The sequence below is a fragment of the Notamacropus eugenii genome, chromosome 1, assembly GCF_028372415.1.
Source record: "Notamacropus eugenii isolate mMacEug1 chromosome 1, mMacEug1.pri_v2, whole genome shotgun sequence".
Lineage (NCBI taxonomy): Eukaryota > Metazoa > Chordata > Mammalia > Diprotodontia > Macropodidae > Notamacropus > Notamacropus eugenii.
Window position 1 is genome coordinate 2,574,698 of NC_092872.1, and position 24,524 is coordinate 2,599,221.

At 40.7% G+C, this 24,524-nt stretch overlaps 1 protein-coding gene across 5 annotated transcripts in view; it reads left to right on the plus strand.

The window, feature by feature from the left end:
- The window catches only part of POC1A (POC1 centriolar protein A), a 180,428-nt gene that overhangs the window by 52,774 nt on the left and 103,130 nt on the right, over positions 1 to 24,524 (plus strand). For 4 of the 5 annotated variants that reach the window (XM_072650258.1, XM_072650261.1, XM_072650257.1 and 1 more), the window contains exons 8-9: positions 11,535 to 11,603; positions 12,123 to 12,215. In XM_072650258.1, coding sequence (XP_072506359.1) covers positions 11,535 to 11,603; positions 12,123 to 12,215 — 162 coding nt within the window. Of the gene's footprint in view, positions 1 to 11,534; positions 11,604 to 12,122; positions 12,216 to 14,700; positions 14,845 to 24,524 lie in introns of all 5 variants that reach the window. The other variant, XM_072650264.1, reaches the window with a different exon arrangement.

Below are 24,524 nucleotides of genomic sequence, written 5' to 3' on the forward strand. Positions count from 1 at the left end.
ATTTGTAAATGTGATGGGAGAGCTCTCTAGAAGTTGACTGTTAGGAGTGAGAGGAGAAGAAAGTGAAGAAAGGCATTGTGGCTATAAGTGTCCTTTCTGGACGTTTGGTGGTAAAGGAAAGGTCAGAGAGAATGATGTGGTAGTCAGTTCAGCAGTAGGAGCAGGAGGCATTGTCTGATTGGTCAGACGATACAGAATATAGAATATCAGAGCTAGAAAGGAATTCTGAGGCCCTTACTTTGTCAGCTGGAGAAATAGGCCTGGAGAAGTTGCCTGGTGGCATCGATTAACACCTGAGCAAATGCTGTGACTCCTCTGTCAGTTGGAAGTGGGAGTAATAGACGAGAAACTCAAATTTATTTATTTGGGAGGATGAAATATACGATAGGATCCCAGCCGTTTGTTTCAGTCCTTTGGAGCTATTTGTGAGTGGCTGGTGGGTGGTGGGTGGGTGGCAGGAAGTTAAATTGGGTGCTCCACTTGTGTTTGCATTTGCCTGCTCACTTACAGAACTGGATGCTTTGTGTTGTAAAAGTGATTTTCACATAGTTCACATGTCTAGCTGTTCTAGCATAAAGGTTATATTGTACTGGCATGAACTCTTTAGAATGTTCCTACCTACCCCACGAGCCCCCCCAAACCTAGTGCCTGCTTCCTGCTCTCCTCAGCACACATTTACTGTTGCATGTTTCTTCTCTCTCAGGCTGTAAGCTCCACTGGGGGTGGGGGAGATGAAACTTGACAAATTCATCTGTGTTTCCCCCACAACCTTTTGCAGGAGCTTCCACAGAGAAGGAGCAGCCGGAAATGTTTGTTAAATGGATGAATGGCCCAGTTTTGTTATAATGCAACATAGTTGCAGTGAGACTTGTTTCTAGAAATTATGTCTCAAAACATGGAGATGAAGGAGATGTTTTTGGTAAAAAGTAGCACTTTTGAAGAGGCTTGGGTACCACCCCCTTCCCTTTTTTTCCTCTTAGTTCCCAGGTCTTCAGCTCAATTGTTTTTGCTTTGGGGAATTGCTCAGTAGTTTGGGTAGATTTCTCTGGGCAGGTTGGTTGGAGGGTTTGAGAAAGGACAGGACAAGAATTGATCCATTTGGGCTCAGCTCAGCTCTTCTTTCTTTCCCTGTAATGGAAATGTGCCAGAAGGACTAGGGTGCCAATGGCAGGAATCATTCCTTGTAGAGAAGTCATTGTTTTAAAATTGACTTAGATACAGTTACTATGAGTTACCTGCTCCAGAGACATGGTTGGTTTGAAATGTACTGGCGATCGGAAGGATCTCCTTTGTCAGAGACTGAGGTTGGAGAGAGTGAGTGATGATGTCAAGGGGTGTTCTGAGATGAAGAGAATGGGAGAAGAGAGCTCAAGTTTGAATGGTCTTTGTTTTATCAGTTGAAGAGGCAAGGTCCTCAGCTGAGAGAATGGGAAGAGAGAGAGAGAGATGTGGGAGGAGCCTTAAGAAGGGGAAAAACAGTTCTGGGATAGCTTCTATGAGGAGGGAGATAGTGAATTAGGGAGAAATTAAAGGACTGTCTTTCTACAGTGAGGGCCCAGTTGAGGTTGTAATGTGCCCATACAGCACAATTGTGAGACTTCTTTCAGCTACATTCAGCATTTTTGAGTAGCAGCAGAGGGTGAGAATGGTGACAATAATCTAGGGCCATGGTTTGGTGGTGATGGAACAAGGGAGTAAGGGACTTAATGGTAGAGGATTATGTAGAGTTTAGATGACTAACTATTGGGTTGACTTTGGGGAGGGAAGGAAAGTGAAATCAAAGCAGTGGTAATGGTCTGAGAAAGCATGGATTTGATAGGAAATTATGATCATTTAAGGGAAGGAATGTTAGGAGTTTCTAGGTGCTTAGTGGAACACCTGTGAGTACTGTTGATATCGAGAGTGTGACCTATGATTGGCTGAATTGGAGTAATGCTGCATGAGTAACGGGAGAGTTCGAAAGAGAATCTTTGTGGAGATTCAAGTTTCTTTGTATGAAGGGGTTGGGGAAGAGAGGAAGATGGTGAGCTTAAGGATGGAAGGAGGATGATCTGAAAGTTCGTACAACCATTGTCATTTGAATTAGATGGAAAATTTGGACTAAGTGAATGTCAGAGGAAGAAAGATTGCTGAATCATGAAGGAAGAGTTTGAATCTGGCAACGACATTCGGGAGCAGGGAATCAAAAAGGGATGTAGTTCATTTGGCACGGCCGTTTTCCTTTAAAACTTGTTTTTATTATGGACTAAACAATTATAAGCATATCCGTGTACAAAGAATGGAAAAAGACAGTTGTGTATGAAATTGAATTTCTGTAGCATACTCCTTATCACTTCTCTGGTATTCTTTATAACTTTTTAATGTTTCTTGAAAACTCTTATTTTTCTTTTTCACTACTCCTTCATTCCCTTCTATAAATCTCTCTTCTTCCAGCATCCTCCCTTTCCCCCTCCCCCCCAAAAAAACCCTCCCTTGTAACAAATAAGTTAAGGCAAACTAAATAAATTTACACATTGATTGTCTTGAAAAACAGGTCTCATTTTTTCTCACATCTAGTCTGTTATCTGTATGCCAAGAGAAGGGAACTGTAATTGATCATTAATCTTCTGAAGTTGTGATTGGTTGTTGGATTGATTAGTTCTTCATTCTGTCAAAGTCATTTTCCTTTATGTTACTTCTATCACTGAAAAATTATTTTTCTGGCTCTGATCCTATGAGGCTCTTCCAAGTTTCTTTTAATTGCCTTCCATCATTTTTTATGGTGCAATAATATTACATTACATCATATACCATTTTTTCAGACACTTCCCAATTGATGGCATCACCTTTATTTCCAGTTTTTTGCTACTACAAAAAAGTAGTGCTATAAATATTTTTTAAAATTTTTATTCATTTAAAACATGTACAAAATGAGAAAAGGAAAAAAAAGAACATGGCCTTGTACATAGAAGAACATGAGAAGATTTAATATAAAATAATAAATTTCCATTTCAAGAAATCCTTTGTTTTTAAAACTACTCAACTTTTCTTTGCTTCCTTGTAGGTTTTCTTTCTTTCTCTGCTGTGCACTTTTTACTTTATTTTACAAATATTTTTGTATGTATGGTCAGTCCCTTTCTCTCTTTCTTTGACTTCTATGGGGTATTATGGTCATGGCCTATTCTTTTTTTAAAATTGTTTTATTTATTTTCAGTGCTCCACAATCACTTCTGTATAACCTAGATTTTTTTTTTCCCTCTCTCCCACTCCTTATCCTCTCCCTCCCCCCTACCCCCCTGAGGTGGCACACAATTCTATGTAGATTCTACACATACATTCCCACTAAATACACCCTCACCTTAGTCATGTTATATAGAAGAATTAAAATGAAAGGGAGAAATCATAAAACAAACCAAAACGTAATACAAGAGAAAATGATCTGCTACATTCTGTGATTGAATTCCATAGTTCTTCCTCTGAATGTGGAAGGCATTTTGCCTTAAAAGACTATTGGGAATTTTTTAAGTCCTTGCATTGCAATGAAGTTCTACCAGAAGTCTACCAGAAGTCTACCAGAAAAAATCCTTACACACTGTGGTTGTTGCTGTGTACAAAGTTCTCCTGGTTCTGCTCCTTTCACTCAGCATCAGTTCATATAAGTCCTTCCAGGCCTCTCTGAAGTCTTCCTGTTCATTGTTTCTTATAGCACAATAGTATTCCATTACATTCATATGCCACAGTTTATTCAGCCATTCCCCTCAATTGGGGATGGGCATCCCCTCAACTTCCAGTTCTTGGCCACCACCAAGAGAGCTGCTATAAATATTTTTGTACCTGTGGGACCCTTTCCCATTTTTACAATCTCTTTGGGATACAGTCCTAGAAGCAATGTTGCTGGGTCAAAGGGTATGCACATTTTTGTAGTCCTTTGGGCATGGTTCCAAATTGCTCTCCAGAATGGTTGGATCAGCTCACAGCTCCACCAACAATGAATTAGTGTTCCAGCTCTCCCACGTCTTCTCCAACATTTATCATCTTCCTATTTTGTCACGTTAGACAATCTGATAGGTAGGAAGTGGTATCTCAGAGTTGTTTTGATTTGCATCTCTCTAATCAATAGTGATTTAGAGCATTTTTTCATATGACTATAGATATCTCTAATTTCTTCCTCTGAAAACTGCCTGTTCATATCCTTTGGCCATTTATCAATTGGGGAACATGGCCAATTCTTAATAAAACCACACTGGTTTTTATTGATCCTAGATTTCTTTTAAAGGGTTTGTGGAGTTTCTAATAACATATTTTAGAATTTTACTAGGAATAGAAGTCAAACATGTTGGTCTATAGTTTGTAGACTTGATCTTCTTTCCTTTTTTGAAAACTGGGAATATTTGCCATTTTCAAGGCCCATGACACCTATCTCTATCCACCATGATCTGTCAATGATCACTAACAATGGCCTAGTGTTAATATTTTCCAGTTCTTTTAGACCTCTTGAATGTAGTTCTTTTGGGTCTGGTGACTTGATATCCTTGAGAAGAAGTAGGTATTCTTCCTGCTCATCTGGTGTGTCAGTTCCCTACTAGTAGTTTTTGTTTTGTCTTGTCCCTCGAAGAGACAATAGAAGCCGAGTATTAGTTGTGAAGTGTAGTTTTCTCACCATCGTCTGTCTCCTTCAGGTCACCATTCAGTCCTTTCTCTCGTCCTTTTTTGTTGTCTGCAGTATTAATCTCCAAACTCAGCTCATTCTGAACTTCAGTGCTACTAATACAGTTCTTGGCAGTCTTATATGCTTATCTTCAATCATGTGTCCTTGCTTCCATGTTATCTCTATCTTTAGAATGTGAGGAATCATTCTTTTTGGACTTCTTATCAGAAAGATTTCTCCTTGTAACCTTGGAATTTCATTCTTGAGAGCTTAGCACACCTCTGGGGCCAGCTTCCCCTATAAAAATAAAGGTCCATTGGATCTCCCTGTCCTTCCTTTGAAATCTGATCTCTCAAAATACAGGAGGCATCTTAGACTTCAATTCAAGCACTTATTGAATGCCCACTGTGTGCCAGGCACCAGACTGGGCATTGGGGATACAGAGACAAAAATGAAGGAGTCCCTGTCCTCTGCTGGGATGAAATAGCATGTACAGAGAGAAGCAGGTACCAAACACGGACAGGGAAAGCACCAAGTGATTTTGTGCAGGGTTGGGGGAGCAGGAAGCATGAATTACAGAGAAGATTGGAAGGAGGTGCTGCCACCACTCTGCTCTGAAATCGCTTCTCTCAGAACTTCTCTGATGGAGGGAGCGTTTGTCGCCTAGATGCCAGGAGTTTCTCCTCCAACACGAATGTACATGTCAACATTGATCAACATTACACACTCATGAATAATAATGAGTGATGGCAGCAGAAACAGCTGCAAAATCTAATAACAGAAATAGAATTTTAAAAAATCTTCAGAAAGGGATGTGAGCAACTGTCTTGTGCTGCCTCGTCGAAGTATTTTAAATGAAACTAATGAAAATGTACAGTTTTGTCATTTTGGAGGTTCCTCAGCAAGGATTATGGTGTGTGTTTGATTAAGCGTATGCTTTTTTCAATAGGCCAAATATACCTATGGGCACAGAATTGAAAATGAGCCACCTAGAGATATGTTGTAACGGCAGCATCAGAATCAAGATCCTGTAGCAACTTCGGAGTATCTTACGTGGCCGCTGTAACTGTAGGGGAAAGCAAACCTGCCTTAGAGCCACTCTGCTGTACATATTGTGGCTCTGCTGGGTTATATAGGACTGAAGCTAAAAAAAAACAACTGGTTAAGCTAAGCCAAACTTGACCCATCATACAAAAACATAGCTCCACCCCCCAACTCACCTTGATGTTTCACTGACTTCTCAGATTTTTGTTACGCTTTTTCTCAGTTCCAGAATTTTCTTTCTTAGAAGAGACAGCTGTTATAATTAGAGTTGATTGACTTCTTGCCTCATTTGCCACTCTGGCCAGAACTCTGTCTTGGACTTCAGCGATGCATTAAGGGTTGAAGGAGGGTTTATATGGACTGCATACAGGATCACTGAAAGGCATATTGATAAACTGTCATATCGGTTTGAATATTAGTCACATTCCCCCCCAAATCTGGCTTATCTACAACATCAGTGTGACCTGCAGTTGGACCCTCAGCAGTGGATGGGAGTGTTAATTATGTGGGAAAATCAGGAAGTTGAGAACAACAGTGAAGAAAATGAAAATAATTGATAAAAATGAATAAAATTGTTTTAAGTAGATGAATTCAACAGCAAATGCTTATTAAATCAATACCTCTAGTATGTAGAGTGCTATCTTGGTCTCTTGGGAATTCTGGGAAATGTGAAACCCCACTCATGTGTTCTGGGATGGGATGTCATTTTGAGATGGTGCAGCTTTAATCTGTCTCCTGTGCTTGTAATTACTTAGAAATACCTCTAGAGACCCGTAGGAGATGAAACCCCCCAAAAAACTGATAACCCCAGAGCAACAAAAACACATTAGAATCTGTCTGTGCTTGTTTTTGTCATTTGGTTCCATACGTGTACATATATATGTGTGGTTTGAGACAGATCTGGCTATGAACCATCTTTCAAAGGTATATTAAAGTTGAAACATTAGCTCTGTTCATAACTGTGTTTGAGCAAGCGCTGAACCCCTAATACCTATAAGTAGTCTCCCTGAACTCCTGGCCTGATACATAACCCTCGAGCTCTTCCTGGGCTAAAATATCTAGCTAAGTTTCCCTTCACATGCACACCTGAAATTGTTCTCTGATTAGTTCTCCTGTCCTCTCCCTGAGGGATTTTCAAAGAGAAATTGGTGATTGGAACTCTGAGCCTTCAAAGAGTGGGCAAATTGAGTCCTTGTTCCTGGACTGATCATTCAGTCACATGAGCATTTATCAAGAGCCTCGCCATTGTGGGAGAGATCAGGGAATAATGAAACAAAGACGTATTTTTGTGTAATTAGAAAACTTGCGGTCAAGGTGGGGAGATAAAATGAATACCCAGAAACCAACATCCTTCATGGGCCTGCAGTGCTGGGGCTTCTGCCCTGCGTGCCAGTCTGGAAGGCAAGGAGTCAGAGTCGGGTGGGGAGGCTGGGCGTCCTTCAGGCACTGTGTTCGCAGGGCCAGAGCGAGTTGGCAGGTTGCCTCATGCTTTGAAAAGTAGACATGTGGTTTTAGGAGTATTTTTTTTTAAAATAAATTTTAGTGGATATTTTCTGTTTCTTACATCACTATAGTTAACCCATGTATCCCTTTCCTTTTGCCTCTCAAGCGAGCTAATCAGCATAAACTGATTGATAAATTGAAAAAGTCCAAAAACGTGCAATATTTACCACCTGTGGGCCCTCCACCTTCGCAAAGGGGTAGGTTGGAGGTGTCTTCTCATAGCTTCATTCGAGTACTGTTGGATTTTTTAAATTTTATTACATTCATGTGTATTGTTGTAGTGCCAAGGTATATTGTTTTCTTGGCTATATTTAATTCACTCCTCATCAGTTCCTACAGACCTTTCTGTTCTTTGTGGTCATCTCAGCCATCGTGACTTACAGCACAATATTACTTGGCCGGGGTATGCCACACTTTGTTCAGCCATTGCCCAATTGATGGAGTCCCAACTTGTTTATTGGAATCTTTTGCTTTTTTGATAAACTGGGCATTCGTCCCCAGACTGAGTAGCTCCTGATACCTTCCCTGCTGTTGCCACCCAAGGGTTAGCCAGAATGAGGAGGTTTTGCAATAAAAACTGCTCCTGCTTTCAAATGTCTTCTCTAGGTCGCGTTCCATTTTCACATTCTGTTTATTGAAATCCAGCGTGCAATTGCTTCAAGGGAATGGACTATTTGTAATTGGGATCAATCACATATATTTTTTCACTGCTTGGCAGAAGTCTCATGTTTGGCTGTCTTTGTAATGAGTTCCTGCCACTGCTGTGAGGCGAGCTATGCTGTCCCCTTTGAAAAAGCCCCCCTTTGCATGGGATGCTGCTGCTGCTGTCTAACGTTTATGTAATACCTTTGAGGTTGGCAAACACTTGCATGTATTATCCCATTTGTTAAACTTCTAGCAGAATCCTAACACACTTGCCAGTGTTCCCTGAAGTGGATGCGAACTTTTATGTTCTCAATGCATTATGTGCCTATCCAAGGACCACCTCAGAGAGACCGGATCCGAGCTCCCTACGCACGGTACTGCATTGTTGCTGAACAGGAGCAGTGAAGGACTTTTGCTGTTGACGTCTGCTTCCCTCTAACTCATATTCCCCTCTAGTATCACACCTTGCTTCTGAGCATCCTAGGGACTGTAGCAGGAAGGGGTTGGAGCAGTGTACCTGGTCATGTTAGCACAGTGCAAAATGGATGACCCTGAAGGGACAGACCACTGTTAATTAATTCTACTGTCTTTTCTTTCTTATTTTCTATTCCTCCCATAGGTAGCTTGTTTGGACATATTGGTTAGCTTCAGGCACTGTTTTTTGCCTCTTTTTGTATACCCAACACTTAGCACACTGCCTGGCACATATTAGGAGCTTAATAAATTTTTATTGGCTGACTGAGTTGGTCAGATGCTGGCTCTTTGGGTGACAGTATTTTAGTCTTTATGAGTGCCTGTCATAATTGATTCTGAGAGTAAATTATGCCTCTGATTCTGAAAGGTTATATAAAAATGTAAATGCCAACCCAACAATGGAGATCTGATGGCCTCTGTACCTGAAAAGTAACTGCTGTTACCTACAGAGGTGGGGATAGTATTTGGCTGTTATTGTGCTTCTCCAGACAAGTGGGCAGCTTCATTCTAATATCTATTATTCTTTTCAAAGAACTCAATTGCATAGTATATGAGACATGAAGAATAATTTGGTAAACATTCCAGCAGTCAGGAATGAATTTAGTAACTCGGGTTTTAGTTTCCATCAAACATTAGAGCACTTGACCTGTCTTGCTGACCCCACTCAGCAGGGCACAGAATGCAGTACTCCACCACCAAATATTTGTTGAATGAGGCTCACACTTTTTAAAATGCACAATCAGCTCTTAATTGGAGGGTCATGGAATTGGAGTGACTCTTGCTGAGTGCCTCTAGTTGGGGGTTGGTCAGAGCGGGGTCTCAGTTTCTAGCTGGGCCACTTTGGGAACTTATATGATCTTCCTAGAACATAGGACATGATGCTGAAAATGGCTGGAAAATTAGAATTCCATTTGTTTTCTTATCTCCTCATTGTGATTCTGCTCTTACAACTTGGTCTCCATGCACTGTGTACCCAACATTTTGTGGTCATGGTTGAGTGAGGTCAGGCAAGGAACTCACAAGTATTTGTTAGTCATTTTTTTGTTACTGAAACTTCTTAGAAACTAATCGTAGTTAGAAACCTGTGCTAAGGCAACCTTTGCTTTATTTAGGTTTTATATACTTTTTTCTTTCCTCTTCTTCCTCACCTCCCTACTCCCCTTCCTTTCCCAATTATATACTTCACTTTGTACCTGATTCTCCATTTGTATGGGTAACATGATGAAATGAAAAGTATACTAGGTTTGAAGACACATTTGCAATCTGGCTTTGCCATGCATTCACTGTGTGACCATGGACAGGTCACTTCACCTTCCTCCCCTCAGTTTCCTTATCTGATGATAACTCTCTTCCTTGTCTGTCTTCCATAGTTATTATGAGAATTGGGTGAAAGCAGGACATGGCTGTTATTGCTGTGGTACTTGTTTCTGACCAAAACATAGCTGTCTAAATATGTCTGATCTAAGATGTTCCAATGGGAGAACTGTCGCAGCTTCTCTCTTAGCCCTGGGTATGAGCAGTGATGTGCTCCCATAACTCTTGTACCATACAGGCTACCTTTGCCACTTGAGGACAGCCACCTTAGCACCAGATGTATGGGGGGCATCTGTTGTTCTCTGCAGTATATTAACTCCTCCAGTTTTGGTTCCCACTCTCTTTACTCATATGTTGGGCTTGTGGTTAGGAGGAGTAGGATATTGTTGGCACCATGGATCCAGACAGTTTTGTAATCATTTAGCGAGAAGTGGGGGTAGCTATATTTGAAGAAGCTAAAATTGTGGATGCTTTTCGGTCTTTCCAGAATGCTACCGTGTGTATGGGACTCCTGTCCCATTACATTTCTTTTTGACTAAAGAGTCCAACTTTCATATGCCTTGGTTATTCTTCAGGGCCAGCTATTACTCAAAGAAATCTCCAAGATGCTTAAGAGGTGAAAGTATTCCTAGAGTCAGAAGGGTTAAGATTAATGCTGAGTGAATGAACAACAGTAGTGTACTTTGGGGAAAACAAAAGGGATGTTTGGGGGATGTCCCTAAATTTTGAGGTTGGTATCATGGAGGGAAACCATGTCTTTCTTCATGTCCTTTGTCAGAGACTGAACCAGATGTCTGCAGGCTGGACAGTGCTGGCACTTTTATCCCTGCTAGGCAAGCTAGAGACAGTTCAGCTGTACACTTTCGTGAACTTTGCTTTAGTTCCCTATGCAACTTGGAAATTTGAAATATAATTTATTCTTTGACTGGGAACTATACAAGTTGCTTCATGGGCTATTTTTTAAAATTTCCTTAAAAAAACCATTACTTTCATTTTCATGCATAACCTTTTCCTACCCAGAGAACCATCCTCAGTAATAAAGAATATGCAAGGGGGTGGTTGGGTAGGGGAAGGATGAGGGGGGAGGCAATTCAGAAAACTGGATCAACATGTTAGGCAAAATAGGAGGGCTTGAACTAGAATAGTGCTTATGTAAGTAGAAAGAAGAAGACATATATGAGAAATATTGTGAAGGCAATAAGAAATAAGAAATGGCAGGGTTTTATAACTGATTAAACATGTTGAATGAGGGAGAATGAGGAGTCAGTGATAACATTAAAACCTGGGTGACTTCATGGATATGGCACATGGATAGTGTTGCCTCTGGCTGAAAGGGGAAGTTTGGAAGAGGGTAAGGTTTTGGGAGGGAAATGAAATCAGGTTTTGTACATGTTGAATTTAAGATGTCTGCAGGGTATTGAGTTTGAAATAGCCAATAGACAGTTGAGATGTGAGACTAGGGCTCAGGAGAGAGACTAGGACTGTATATGTAGACTTAGGAGTCATTAGGTTTAAGGCCTTTAGTCATAAGGCTTTAGACATTACTAGAGAGTTAACAGAAGTTAGCATCCTTTAGATAGAAAGTGGTTAGAGATGGAAGCAGGATAGCTAATGGCTTACAGACAACTCTTGATAGCAGCAGGGAAAAGAAGGAGACCAGATGTGGGTGGCAGGGTGGGCAGAGAGTAGGTAGAGATTATCAGCATTTTTCTGGAATTAGGAGTCATCCAAAGGTCAAATGAGAGGTGCGTAGTAGGAGGCCATCCTCCTTCAAAATATTCAGACTTCGGGAGAGAGTGACTTCGGTTTTAAAAGCTTTATGTTAGTGCCAGTTGGACACAACTTTTCTTGTTTTCTTTATGTTATAATTTAATATCATTCTCTTTCCTTTTCTCCTCCTTCCCTCTCCATTCTCAACTAATAATAGGGGCCAGCTACCTGTGTTGCCTTTTCAAGATCAGGGGAACTATTTGCTTCTGGAGGTGTTGATGAGCAAGTAAGTATAAACATCTGCTGGACACACATTTGGGCTATAGATAGTGAGGCCATGCCACTCTTTCTCCTTCGGGTTCGGAGAACTGTGGACTTTAAAATGAGGTGCATTCTCTAATTAGAAAAAATGGCAGCCTTCAGGACCAGCTGCCTGGTAAAAACAAGACGTGTGTACTTACAGTCTTCTCCTTTTTCTTGTTTTGGGTGGTTTCTTCTCCCTTGTCTATTGTATGGAGGAAAATTAGGTACATGAGAATATAGGTTGGATTTGATGCAAGATGGTCAGTATAAGGATGGGAACAGTTTTTCTCTTTTGTTTAGACTGACTGATTACGTGCTTTGCATCTGCTACCCAGTTTTTCTCCTATTTATTAGGCGGGTAGAGGCTTATTTTCACAGCTAAGACCTACATATGGTTCGATATACATGCATGCATACACATACACATAGGCATGTGCACATGTACACGTGTATGTACATATATACACATAAACATAATACATACATATATTTGTTTCTTCAGGTGATGGTATGGAAGTCTAATTTTGATGCTGATTATGGAGATCCCCTGAAGACCCACAGATCTGGCAGTACAAGGGGCGAGGCCAAGAGTCCGGTAGGTAAATTTGCAGCAGTGGCTTTTGAAATCTTGGACTTTGTCAATGAATTGGGATTAGTGGGGCATAACAGGATTTAGAAAAGTTGGGGTAGGAGAGGGTTAGACTTCCTGCATATGAAGATTTTTATTACACAAAGAACTCTTGGATACTTTACTTTTGCTGTTTGTTAATGAAATCCTCTGTTATGTGAGGCAGATAGGCCTAAAAAATGACTAGTCAGTATATGTGCTTGATTTCTGTGGGCAGAGATCTGGCTTTCCTTTGTGCCCTATTTAACCTGTGTGCAGAGGGAATTTTCCTTGGCACATTGTCTCTTTGTGGGAGGCTTTAGGAAGTTAAGATTTTTCTGGTGTAGAGCCAGTCTGAACTTAGCAGCTAAGGAAGAGTTACTGAAGCACCATCAGTTGTGAAACTTAGAAGGTTGTCCTGATTTCAGAACATTTTACTTTTGAAAATCACCAGAAAGAAATCCATCCATTTCCAGTAAGTTTAAGAAGGTATCTTTAAGAAATGCACTCTGTTCAAATTAAAATTGTACAATCAATGTACAACTCATTCATTAAAGCCCTGGTATTTACATGTGATGCTAAGTATTGATATGTAGAATTGGTTACTCAGAGTATTTTCTGAGTACTTTACATGCAGTTGCCTACAGCCTATTTAAGTCTATCATGCTTTTGAACCTTAGCCAACTGTGCAGTCAACAGATGAGGAAATTGACTCACTCACCAGGAAGTGATATTTCCAAGGTCACATGGCAAATCTTGGCAAAAGTCCAGAAAAGAACATGGAGTTTTTCTGATTTCCCTGATTTGTTCTTTGACTGATCTGATCTGATTCTCAGCCATCTTCCTCTAATCCTTTGCACTCGGTTTCTGACTTCCACCCAAACTACATAGAGCTGAGGTGGGAAGATGTTTCCTAGGAGGACCTGTCTAGCCAGCCAGCCACATAAACTGATCTCTCTTCTTCCTCTCTCAGGACCAGGCCCCTTCCCTCTGTGTTTTTAGTTTGTTGTGGAGAACTCAGGGTATGTGCGTGGCTGTTGCGTGATAGTTCCTCTTGTGCTTAGTAAAATATTTTCCAACTGTGGCCTGAAGGGGTTATTCATGACCCGACACAGATTTATGCCAGTCTCCCCCTGATTTTATATCTTCCAGCTTTCCCTTGTAGAATCTTACTGTTGAGTCATCTAGTGTGATCTCCCACCTCTTGCAGATGTCTTCTACAGTAGGAGGTAGTTACTATTTAATAAAGCAACCCATTACATATATTGTTGTTATTCAGTCACAGAGTCATGCCTGACTCCTTGTGACCCTATGGATTTGTTCATGGGCTTTTCTTGGTAAAGATACTGGAGTGGTTTGCCATTGCCTTCTCTAGTGTGTGCCCATTTTATAGATGAGGAACTGCGGCAAATAGAGGTTGAATGACTTGCCCAGGGTCATGTATTTAGTAAGTTTCTGAGGCTGGATTTGAACTCAGGTCTTTCTGACTCCAGGCCTGGTGCTCTAGGTGCCGCACCACTGAGCTGACCTTATTCTATATATTTGCTGCTGTGGTTCATTTGTTTTCAGTAGTTTCTGACTCTTTGTGACCCCATTTAAGAATTTTTTAAGCAGAGATACTGGAGTGGTTTGCCATTTCCTTCACCATTTCATTTTGTACATGAGGAAACTGAGACAAACAAGGTTAAGTGACTTGCCCAGGGTCATATGGTGCAAGTAAGTTGCTGAGACCAGAATTGAACTCAAGAAGATGAGTCTTCTCAACTCCAGACCCAGCCACTGTGCCATCTGCAACGAGTGTTAGGAAATTCTTAATTGAGCTTAAACCTTCTCCCTCAGAATTTCTGTTCACCTGGTCCTAATTTCTAGGTGACAGCCATTTAAACATTCAAATAGTAATACTAGTAATAAAGCACTTTCCATTTTATCTCATTTGGTTTCCACAACAGTCCTGAGAGAGTGATGCTAATCTTCTCGCCATTTGAAGGATGCTCACAGGTGCCTATTCTGATTATTATCAGGAATTATGATTATCATTTCATATTTTTATACTTTGTTTTACAAAATGTTTCCCCTCACTTTGTAGATGAAGAGAATAAGAGCAGAGAGGTTGTATGTATTCCATATTCACTCGCTGTTGGAGCCAGGATTAGACCCTAGATCTGCTGACCTCTGATTTAGCCCTTTTCTGTTTCCTTCCTTTCTCCAGGCTGAACATCCCTTTAACAGTTTGTCATTTAACTGAATGGTTTCCAGACCTTTTGCTATACTGGTTACCATTCTCTGGTTTGTTAACCTTCTTAAAATGTGGCATGCAGCAGTGAACAGTATTTCAGGTGTGAATTGATCCGTGCACAGTGGAACTCTTAACTCCCTTGATTGAGATATTATACTTCTGATAATGGAGCCATCAATCATATCATACTGCTGGATCTTGAATTTGAGGTCAGTCAGAATCCAATGTCTTTTCCAGATATGGAATGGAGTATCCTTATTCGTTCATCCAACAAGCATCCATCCATCACTTTGCAGGCAGCATGGTTTACTGGGTACAGTACTGGACTTGAAATCCGGAAGACCGGAGCCATACACCAGCCCTGTGTGACCATGGGCAAAGGTCTGTTAACTTCTCTGAGTAGAGTGAAGGAGTTAGACTCTCTCCTCCAGTTCAGAATCATATTTCCTCCCTGGTGCAGGCTCTGTGGCACAAGGAAGAGTTCCTAACTTCAAGGAGTTTCTGATCTATGGGGAGGGTACAGCTCATGCTCAGCAGAATGACTGGGAGGTCTGGGAAACAGGGACAGCCAGGGATCAGAGAAAGGTCTTGTACAAAAAGTGGCTGAGTTTGGAAGAGAGCTTGGGGTAAAGTGGGAGATCCTTAGTTTAACTGTCTAATTGGACAAGCCTTTATTGAGAGTCTGGCATGTGTCAGGCACTGCACTGAGTGCAAGGGACACAGACAGGACAGGAGGGCAGCAGTGCCTTCCCTCCAGGAACTTATATTTTAGTCGGGAAGACAGGATATGAATGTGCATGTACAAAATAAAAACAAGGGCATTTGGGGAAAGAGTAATAACTGGGAGATCAGGAAAGGCTTGATGAAGGAGGTGGTGCTTGAGCCAAGCTTAAAATTTGGAGTATCCCCAGTCACTGTGGATGTGTGACTCTCCAGCACTGTTCATTTAGCATATGAATAGGATTGGAGGAGTGGATCGTGGGAGTAATTCACAGTTTGGGATTTGGAAAGGCATGAGCAGTGGTAGGATATGGGGAGTACAAAGTATGAGTAGAGGACAGTGCAGTTTTGGACTGGTTAACTATAGGGTCAAGATCGAGAAGGACAGAAAAATGAAGTTAGAATAGGGGTAGGAGATTATGTGGAGAATACTGAGGGGTGGAGGAGACCGAAGGTCACTTTATGGACAGGCAGATTTGGGAGGGAGGAATTACTGGGAGAATTAGGAAGTTGGGGTCATCTAAGGGAATTTTGGAATGAGTCGTGTGTGTAGAACACTTGTGGGTAATAGTGAGATAAAGAGTGTGAGTGTCACTGTGGAATAAAGTGATTTGAAGAGACTAAAGAACTGGAGGCTCCCATGTTTAAGGAAACACTAAAATGGTGACATCCCCTAGTGCATTTTATTTATCTGTAAACAGGTTGTGTGTGTATACACGTAGAGTAATACCATACGTATTTGTGTGTGTAAATACGCATACATACACACTCTCTCTCAGTAAGTTGAGGAGGAGGGAAAGAGGACTAAGAACTGCCGATGTCCAGAAAGGCTCTTGATGGAGCTGGCTCATGTGCTGAGCTTGGAGGGAAACTAGGAATTTTAAGAAGCAGAGTTGAGAAGGTGGGGGAGTGCACTGTAGGCCGAGGACACAATTTGTGCAAAGGTACAGAAGTGGGGTTTGGGGTGCTAAGTTTGGGGAACAGCAGGTAAGAGAGTTTCACTAAAATGTAGGGTTCAAGAAGGGAGTAATTTTCAATAAGCTTTGAAGAGTCAGGCTGGAGCCAGATCATGAGCACTGTAATTGCCATGCTGATGAGTTTGTGTTTTCGCCTAAATGCATTAGGGAGCTACGGAAGATTTTTGAGTAAAGGAAGCAGATGGAGAGGGGAGGTGGGAAACTGAATCCAGTGAGGAGGCTATTCCAGTAGTTAAGGCAAGAGGTGATAAGGAGCTGCATGAGGGTGATGACAGGGTGAGTGGAGAAAAGAGGATGAATGCAAGGCATGTGGAGGTATGACTGGCCAGACTGGGCAGCTGTTCTTATAAAATGAAGGCGGGGAGAGGAGGGAGACTGAAGAACTGAGCAGGACTCCAAGACTGGGAAGCTGATGGACCTTATTAGGGATAGGGAAGTTTGGAGGAGAGATGGGTTTGGAAGCTGGGGAAAGCTTCCAAAGTAAAGTTTGTTTTATAAAAGCAGATGAAATTACTCATAAACTTGTATTTGTGTGTATTTCATATGTATATTCAATAATTGTGAATATACTTACATTAAAAAAAAATCATTTCTGACTTATCAAACATAAGTGTCATGTGTGGTTTTCTCTTTGCTAACCTTGCCCTAACAAAGGACTTTGACTGTGGCCCTCTGTAACAGCAAGCAAACTGGAATTTGTTCGGGGTTTTGGGGTTTTTTTTGGAGTTGTTTCCCAGGCTCAGGCTAAATTGTGAGCATCGGATGGTTCAGTCTCCTTTGAACCCTGATAGTTCACAATTGTGTTGAGTCACATAGGTTTCATCCCTACTGACTCTGAGCCAATCAGGAACCAAGTCTTCATTATATATACTGGGAGGTTAGTATTTTACTTTGGGGTTCACTTATGGGAAGGATCTTGTGATTACCTGGTTGAGACCCTGAGTGGCCATATGTTCAGTCCCCTGACTGCTCAGATGTAAAGGCTGTCTCTATCCAGGCATGTATGTAAAGCGTATAGCAACGTTGTTTTGATTCAGGCAGTAGAGTCCTGTCTGGTTTTTATTTCTCTGTATTTTCTCTTTGTTGAATAGATAGGAGGCTTAGTAGCTTTGGAAATGTAAAAGATAAAAAGTGTGTCTGGAAGCATGTGGTTGAACTAATTAAAGTGATTGTTGACCCCTCAAAAGTTGCCTTTCCTTTTATAAATGTAGGTCTAAAACCTGTGATAACAGGCCCCCTGTGTATGTTGGGGTGCTTACTGATACACCCTCAAAGGAAGTTTCTAGGAAAACAAGAATATTTGATAACCTTTCCCTATGTATCCCTATGGCATGTTCTGGGAGCCCTCAGACTGGCACATGCTGGGCCTCCTCCTCCTCTTCACTGGCTCCACTTCTCATCACCCTCTCAGGCCATCAGCCTTTCCCAAAACATGGCCTGTTAACTGGTTTAGTAATACCCTCTTCTCTGCTCTTGATCGGGATTTGATATTCATTAGAGCTAATTTCATTAACAAGATAAAATGAGGAGAACTCTAGATCAAGTCAGAAAATATAGATTCTAATCTATTGCTGTCATCAACTTAACTAGTTGTGTGACCACAGGTAAATAACCAAACCTCCTTGGCCCTTCATTTCCTCCTCTGTAAAATGGACATGTTTCTCCATTTCTCTCATAGAGTTCTTGTGGTAATTGATGTAAAAATGCATTGTAAAGTATAAAGTGCTCTACAAATGCCTGTTTGGTGATGGTGTCTGGGCTTCTTATTTCAGCCTGCTGAGATCTCTTCAGACTTGAATCCCTTTGTTATATTAGTTATTCTTTTCAGATAAGTGCTCATCTGTTTAATAACTCAGTTTTAGAATTGTATTGAAGTTTGATTTCAAATTCACTGGCTGATAATTTTCTTGTCTTGTGGTATCTCTCCTGTTTGCTTTCACTTTTCAGAGATGACTAAGAGTCGTTCTTAGACCATATCAGTAGGTTCTTTTGTTGTTCTGGAATGGAACGTCTCTGGATCTGGGGCCTGGATCCTTTTAAAGTGGCTCTGCGCCCTCCTCACTGTTCCACACTTCAGTCTTTCCCCCATGTTCATGCTCACCCTTTCATGTGGAAGGTCATTCTCCAGAACAGAATGATGGGAAATGAAAAGCTCACAGAGCTGCAGAGTTCTGCTTTTTCTCTTCCAGCTGTTACCATGACACCATCTGTTATTTCCCTGAGCAATAGGTCTATTCCTTCCTTGTTCATCTGCTTTTCCAAATATAGCATTTAAAAAACATTTTCTGTTATCCTTAGAATGTTCTACAAACCTGCTGATTTGGGGTTTCTTCATCTTCCTAAGACTAATCTTAAAAGTCTGTGTCACAGTTTTGTGTTCTGCCATGTTTAAATTCTTCCTTTATAAGCTCCGTGAAGACAGTGATCATGTTTTCATCTTTTTCTTCCCGAAAGCTTAGTGTTTTGTGCACAATAGATGCTTTTTAAATATTTATTAAATGAGTTATTGTTCTTTGAAGAGCTATAAAAAGCTTTTAAGGAATTTCCTGGATAGCCATTCACATTCATTTCTTTTAAAATGTTTTATTGGTACCCCTTTAAGATGTCACTGTTGCTTCCCAGTGGTTCTTCTCCTTTTCTCTCCCCTCATAGAACCCTTCCTTGTAAGGATAATAGCTAGTATTTATATAATGCTTCAAGGTTAGCAAAGTGTTCTACAAATATTAATCTTCACAACAACTGTGGGAGGTAGGTGCTGGAGAGAACAGAGGCTGACAGTGATGAAGTGACTTGTTCCAAGTGTCAAGAGGCCCACACTCTAGCCATGGTGCCACTGCCTCCTTCTGAAGTACAGTTAAGCATAGACACATTCCACCTTCATGTCCTTTTTCCCTCATCAGTATAAATTTTAATCACGTTGTTAGAGTTTTGTTCTTTAGACTATCTAATTCTTCCTTAGCTATTTTGTCATTTGCTGTCTTAGGTCATAAGATCATAACCCTCTAGTCTTTGAGAATTGAAAAATCTTTTTTCACTCAAATCTAGGGTTTACATCCAACCACAGTGTTCTCATTGCTAGAAACTTTTAAGATAACACTGTTAGTGTATCTTAAAGTCACTGCAGGGTGTGCTGAGGTGTGTGTGCACGTGTGTGTGCATGCATGTATGTGTACACACACATATGTGTATGCAAGAGGGATTGTCCTCTTCTTCCTGGGTCCTCAGGGTAGACCTAGGAACTATGGATGGAAGCTGCAGAGCAGCGTTTGGGTTTGATACCAGGAGAAATTCCCCAGTACTCAGAATGCCAAAAGAGGAACCTCAAGAGGCAGGATGTCCGTGGCCTTCTCACAACAGAAGACTGGATAGAACTGTGAGTTCCTTTGTTCAGAAATGGGTTGAACTAGATGACTTGGGAGGTGTTGGGGAACTCCAAGACTATCATTTTAGTTCTTGGGCTGGGGCTTATTTTTTCCAGGTGATAGGGCATCTTAAAGTCTCAGCTATGTGGCTACAGGTTCCATAGCTACTTTACCTAAATTTCCAGTGGCTTTGTTAACATGAGTCTTGTCTGTATCTGTGGGAGCAGATCAGGAGTTTTTTACAAAGGGGCTTAGCAGTGGAGTAGAATCTACCACTTTCCTGTCATGGTCATAACATAAATGGGAAAAAATGCAGTGTGGGTTACTACTACAGAGAGGACTGGTGAGAGGAATGTGCATTTATCCAGGGAACGTTAGTTGTTTGCAAAATCACACCGAATAATTCATTCTGACAGCCATTTTGGACTCAGGCTCATCCTGGTTGACCATTTCCATTGATCGCAGTGACATTAACAGGAAAACGGTCAATTCTCCATGTCACGTTGCTATGTGGAGTTACAGGTGATGTTTCAGTGCAGGCCCCATTAAATTGTGTGGCAATATTCATCTTTAAGAATTTTTCCTTTAAAGTACTTATTATACATTTAAACCCCAAATTATCCTTTGAAGGGAATCTCTCTTCATTGGTGGTGTTTCCTTTTAAAGATGGGAAGGGATTCGAATTTTCTTTGCTCCAGGTTAATATCATTGTTGGTATGTTGGATAACCAGTCTGGGATCAAATGTCTTCCTGCACATTCATGTAATTATTGTAGCAGAGTTCAGATGCCCTTTGTAGAAGCTGTACTGAATGCTTCAGCACTCAGTGGGCAGAGTGGTGACCCATGGTCATTTCCAAATAACATCTGTTTTGGTGGGAAATATAAGAAAGTTCACCTATGTTAGAAACTTAAGATGTTTCAAAATCTAGTACTCTTATTTATAGTCTTTTATAACTAGGGAAAACCCAACTCAAAGCTGAGTTTTGAAGTCTACAAGACAGGCTGTTTCATTGATCAGATGAAATACCTAGAAGGAATATGAATTCTGAAGAGTGTGGTGCTGTTACTAACACTCTAGGGAAAAAACTTCCTCATCTTACCTGCTGTAATCTGCTTCAAATATTTTCCCTTTGAGCCTTGTACTCCTTATTCTTTATTTCTGTCCAGAAGAACATCTGGAAAAGTGTTTTATTATTTTTTTTTTGGCATGTTTAGGTATTATGGGCTGGACCGAAGGAAGTGGAGCTTTGTTGAACTTGCTAGTTTTCCTACTTTCTTTTGACATGTACCTGAATAACTTTTGCCTTTAATCCATGTTTAGGATGGTTCAAAAGAGCCCATTGAACAATTCTGGTATGCCAGCTCTAAGATTCCTTTACCCCAGAATTTTTATTGTGAGATTGAATGATAAAAGCACAGACTCTGAGGTGTCACTTTATATGAACCAGTTAGGTAACTTCTTTGTTTAGGGTCTAGCCAGTTTGACTCCAGTGGTCTTATTTAAACATATATAACAGAGGGCACCAAGATTAGGTCAGTCCCTACAAATTATGTAAAAAGAAATCCCCATGAATGGGAGATAATGATCCCTTCAATCTCTGAAAAATTCCTGTCAACTTAACACTTCACTGTACTGCTATGGACCTTGGATGAGCAGTTCCAACTCACATTCTTTGGAAGAAAGGCATGTCTTGGAACACTCTCTGAACAGTGCTCAGTTCTTTGGATGGAGCTATTTTCAAATGTAAGTAGAAATTTACAACTTATTTTTAGGCACATTTCATGTTGAAAAGCAAAACCATTTCCTAATCACTCATGATGAGAATAATGGGCTCTGCTTTCCCTCTGTTCTTCATTGAATCATAGATAAGACGTAGTTTTCATCACTTGTGGATGTGTCGCTTTCTTCTGTTTTAGAATTGTGGGATAAAAGATGCTGACCAATTCAGTTAACTTTTGGCAATATTAACCTATCTAGAATCAGCAAAAGACCTGAGAGGACCATTGTTTATAGGTGAGATTTAATGTTTTTCACCTTGAGTCGGAGCAATAAATCCCATGCTGAAAAGGAGAAGGGCCTTTTCATAGGAGAGGTCCTCATTTATCTTTTAAGGAGAGGCCATGAATTATATATTGAGAGCATCCAAAAAGTTTTGATGTGAAGATGAAATGTTCGTAGAGCTTCAGAGATGGTGCTGATCTAGGAGTGGTATGTAATTTAATTGAACCAAAAATTCATACTGGGCATTAATTGGTATCTTTTACAGCTTCAGCAGGAGAGTCTAGGTTTCTTCAAGGTAATCTTTTATATGAGTACATAGTCAGGATTCATTTGGGAAAGTAGTATATCCTAGTAACTGTCTGTACTGCTGTAGGCCTAGGCCTGTATTTGACATATCAAAGACATAACAAAGAACAGGAAACCGGCATTAGACTGTGCTTCTAGGTCTGAAAGAAATTTTACTAGATCAGCTGACAATAGAGATTTAGGGCCTCCTATGTACAAATAGTGCTCTCAGTTCAGCTCATTAATGGTTTTTGCTTTTTACTTTATCTTGTTTTCCTTTTTCCATTAATCCCATTGAAAATTAGATTAACTTTGTAGCCCAGTGTCACAGTACCTTTTGAAACTCCTAATACTTGGTAGTAATTAACAGTGAAAACAGAGGTTATATCCAACATTGATTGCTTCCTTTTAACAGATAACGCTTGTCCCTCTGCTAAATTTAGCTGACATTTGGAATGTTTCACTCATATCCTACATATGTACATGTTTATGTACACTTTAGTGGGCTATCAAAGACTTCTCTTCCACCTCTGCCCCTCAGAAAGAGGCTACATCGTAATACCATCCTGTAAGCAAAATCTCAAAGAACGAATAGTTCCCTAAAAGTGCCAAGAAATGTTCTCATCCCTTAAAGTTCAAGGCAAAATGATTACTACTATCTTCCATCTGAGCAAAAGAAATTGAGCAGCTGTTTGAGTTGAATCCAACACCCACACCTGGTGAATTAAAAGGAACGTGTTCTTGCTTTAGAGGAAAAAGTAAAAGGAGATCTGATGCTAGGACAGAGTTAATAAATGTTCCTGTGTGCCTACTGTGGGCAGGGTCTTTGGGGTAGATGGAGATGAATGACACTCTTTGCTTTCATGGAGCTTCTTATAGTCTAGTAGTGGAAATAAGACTCAAACACAGGTAACGGTAATACAAAGTAGCGCAGAATAACATTTCACATATGGTGCTTTAGGTTTGCAGAGTATTTTTTTCATAGCAGCCCTGTGAAATAGAGTGCAGTTATCATCCCCATTTTACATATAAGGAAACAGAGGCATGGAGAACATAGCTAGTCATTGTCACAAAGGATAGGCAAGAGTCAGACTTGGGTTTCATGAATTCCAGTCTCTCTGCTATGTCGGATTTCCTTTTAGTAGTACAGAAGTACATTTTCCCATAGCACATGAGAGGGTTATGGGAGTTGGGGGGAGAAGGTTGTATGCCCAGCTGTGACTTTCTTTGTGTGCCAACTCTTCCCAGTGTTATATCATCTTTTCCTTGGTGGAAATGCAAACATCTGGTCAGCGTGGTGTGTGCAGTGTGCATTGGTTGCCGTTTAGCTTTTCCTGGAATTATACCCTTTTTCGTTATTCCAAAGAGTGATGTGTGACTTATTGGTCACTGGCAACACCTCTTCTAGTCCTGAACAGCAGCAGTGTGAATGCTTTACCCATCTTCTTCACATTTTTTTCCTCTTGTAAGAGTTAAAGACAACAATTTCCTCTATTGACCTATATTTCCTGTGCTAGGGTAGATGGCTAGAGCTGGAATAATTGTGATTGCTGAGTGGGGGTTTGGTTATTAGTGAGTTTTCAAGCCTCATTTTTGAAGACTTTAGAGCAAGGATAAATACTAGAATTGGGTACCCTTTTAAGATAAACTTTGCACCAGTCCTTGTCCTTCACCTTTTTTTTCAATATTACATAGATAGCATTTGAGTAGAATATCTCAAAGCAGTGGGAAAGATGCAGACATAACACCATGTGCCATCCATTTATTGTGCAGCCTTCCTCCTTGCTTCAGGGCTTCCCAATCAGTTAAAGTGCATGACACATTGTGTAGGAGATGGGTTAGTTTGAAGCTGACTGACCCTTTTGTAGTGAACAGTTAAAATGGAACTGTGATGTCCCAACCTCTCTGTGCTAATGTACTTGAGCCTGAGGGAGCTGATGTGGACGTGCCACTCTCTAGTGGCCTAGGTTCTATGTTTAGGAGAGGGAGAAAAAGGGAGAACAGAAGCATATCCCAAAGGGGCAATTCTTTGGTCTTGGGTCATTCATTGTAAGGTGAGTTGGCCCTATACAACACATGTATTGTGTGCTTTTGTATTCATAGTACATATTTCTGTTTCCTTTGGCGTCAGACATCCTTTGAGTAGACAGAAGACAAGTGCCATTCATTCTGCACCTTTTATGGTTTACAGCAGGCTGTCAGGACAGCTAGGGCTCACCCTCCCAATCTAGGATCAAAGAAAGAGGCCAGTGACAAGTCCCAGTGATTTGGTGCTGACTGGGCCTTTACAACACAGATTCTTCTTTCCTTTTTGAAACCACCTTCAGGTGGAGCCTGCAGTGATTTCTCCAAAGTGAACAGATGCCTTTCGCTTGCTCACTTTCTCATACTTGATGCACCTCCTGTTTTCAGACCAGGTTTGTTCTCTCTGAATAGAGTTCAACATATTCGAATTTGCCAAACATTTATTAAGCATCTGCTGTGTGCAGTGCACTGTGTTTGGAATTACAAAGAAAACACAGGGCAATTCTTAAGGAATTACATTCTTTTTTTAAATTTTTTTTAATTTTTAATTTTTTATTTATTTATTTTTTTTAATGTTTTTTTTTTAAATTTTTTAATGTTTAACAATCACTGCCATACAATTGAGATTTTATCCCCCCCCACCTATCCCCCACTACCCCCCTCCCTCCCCACGACTGCATACAGTTCTG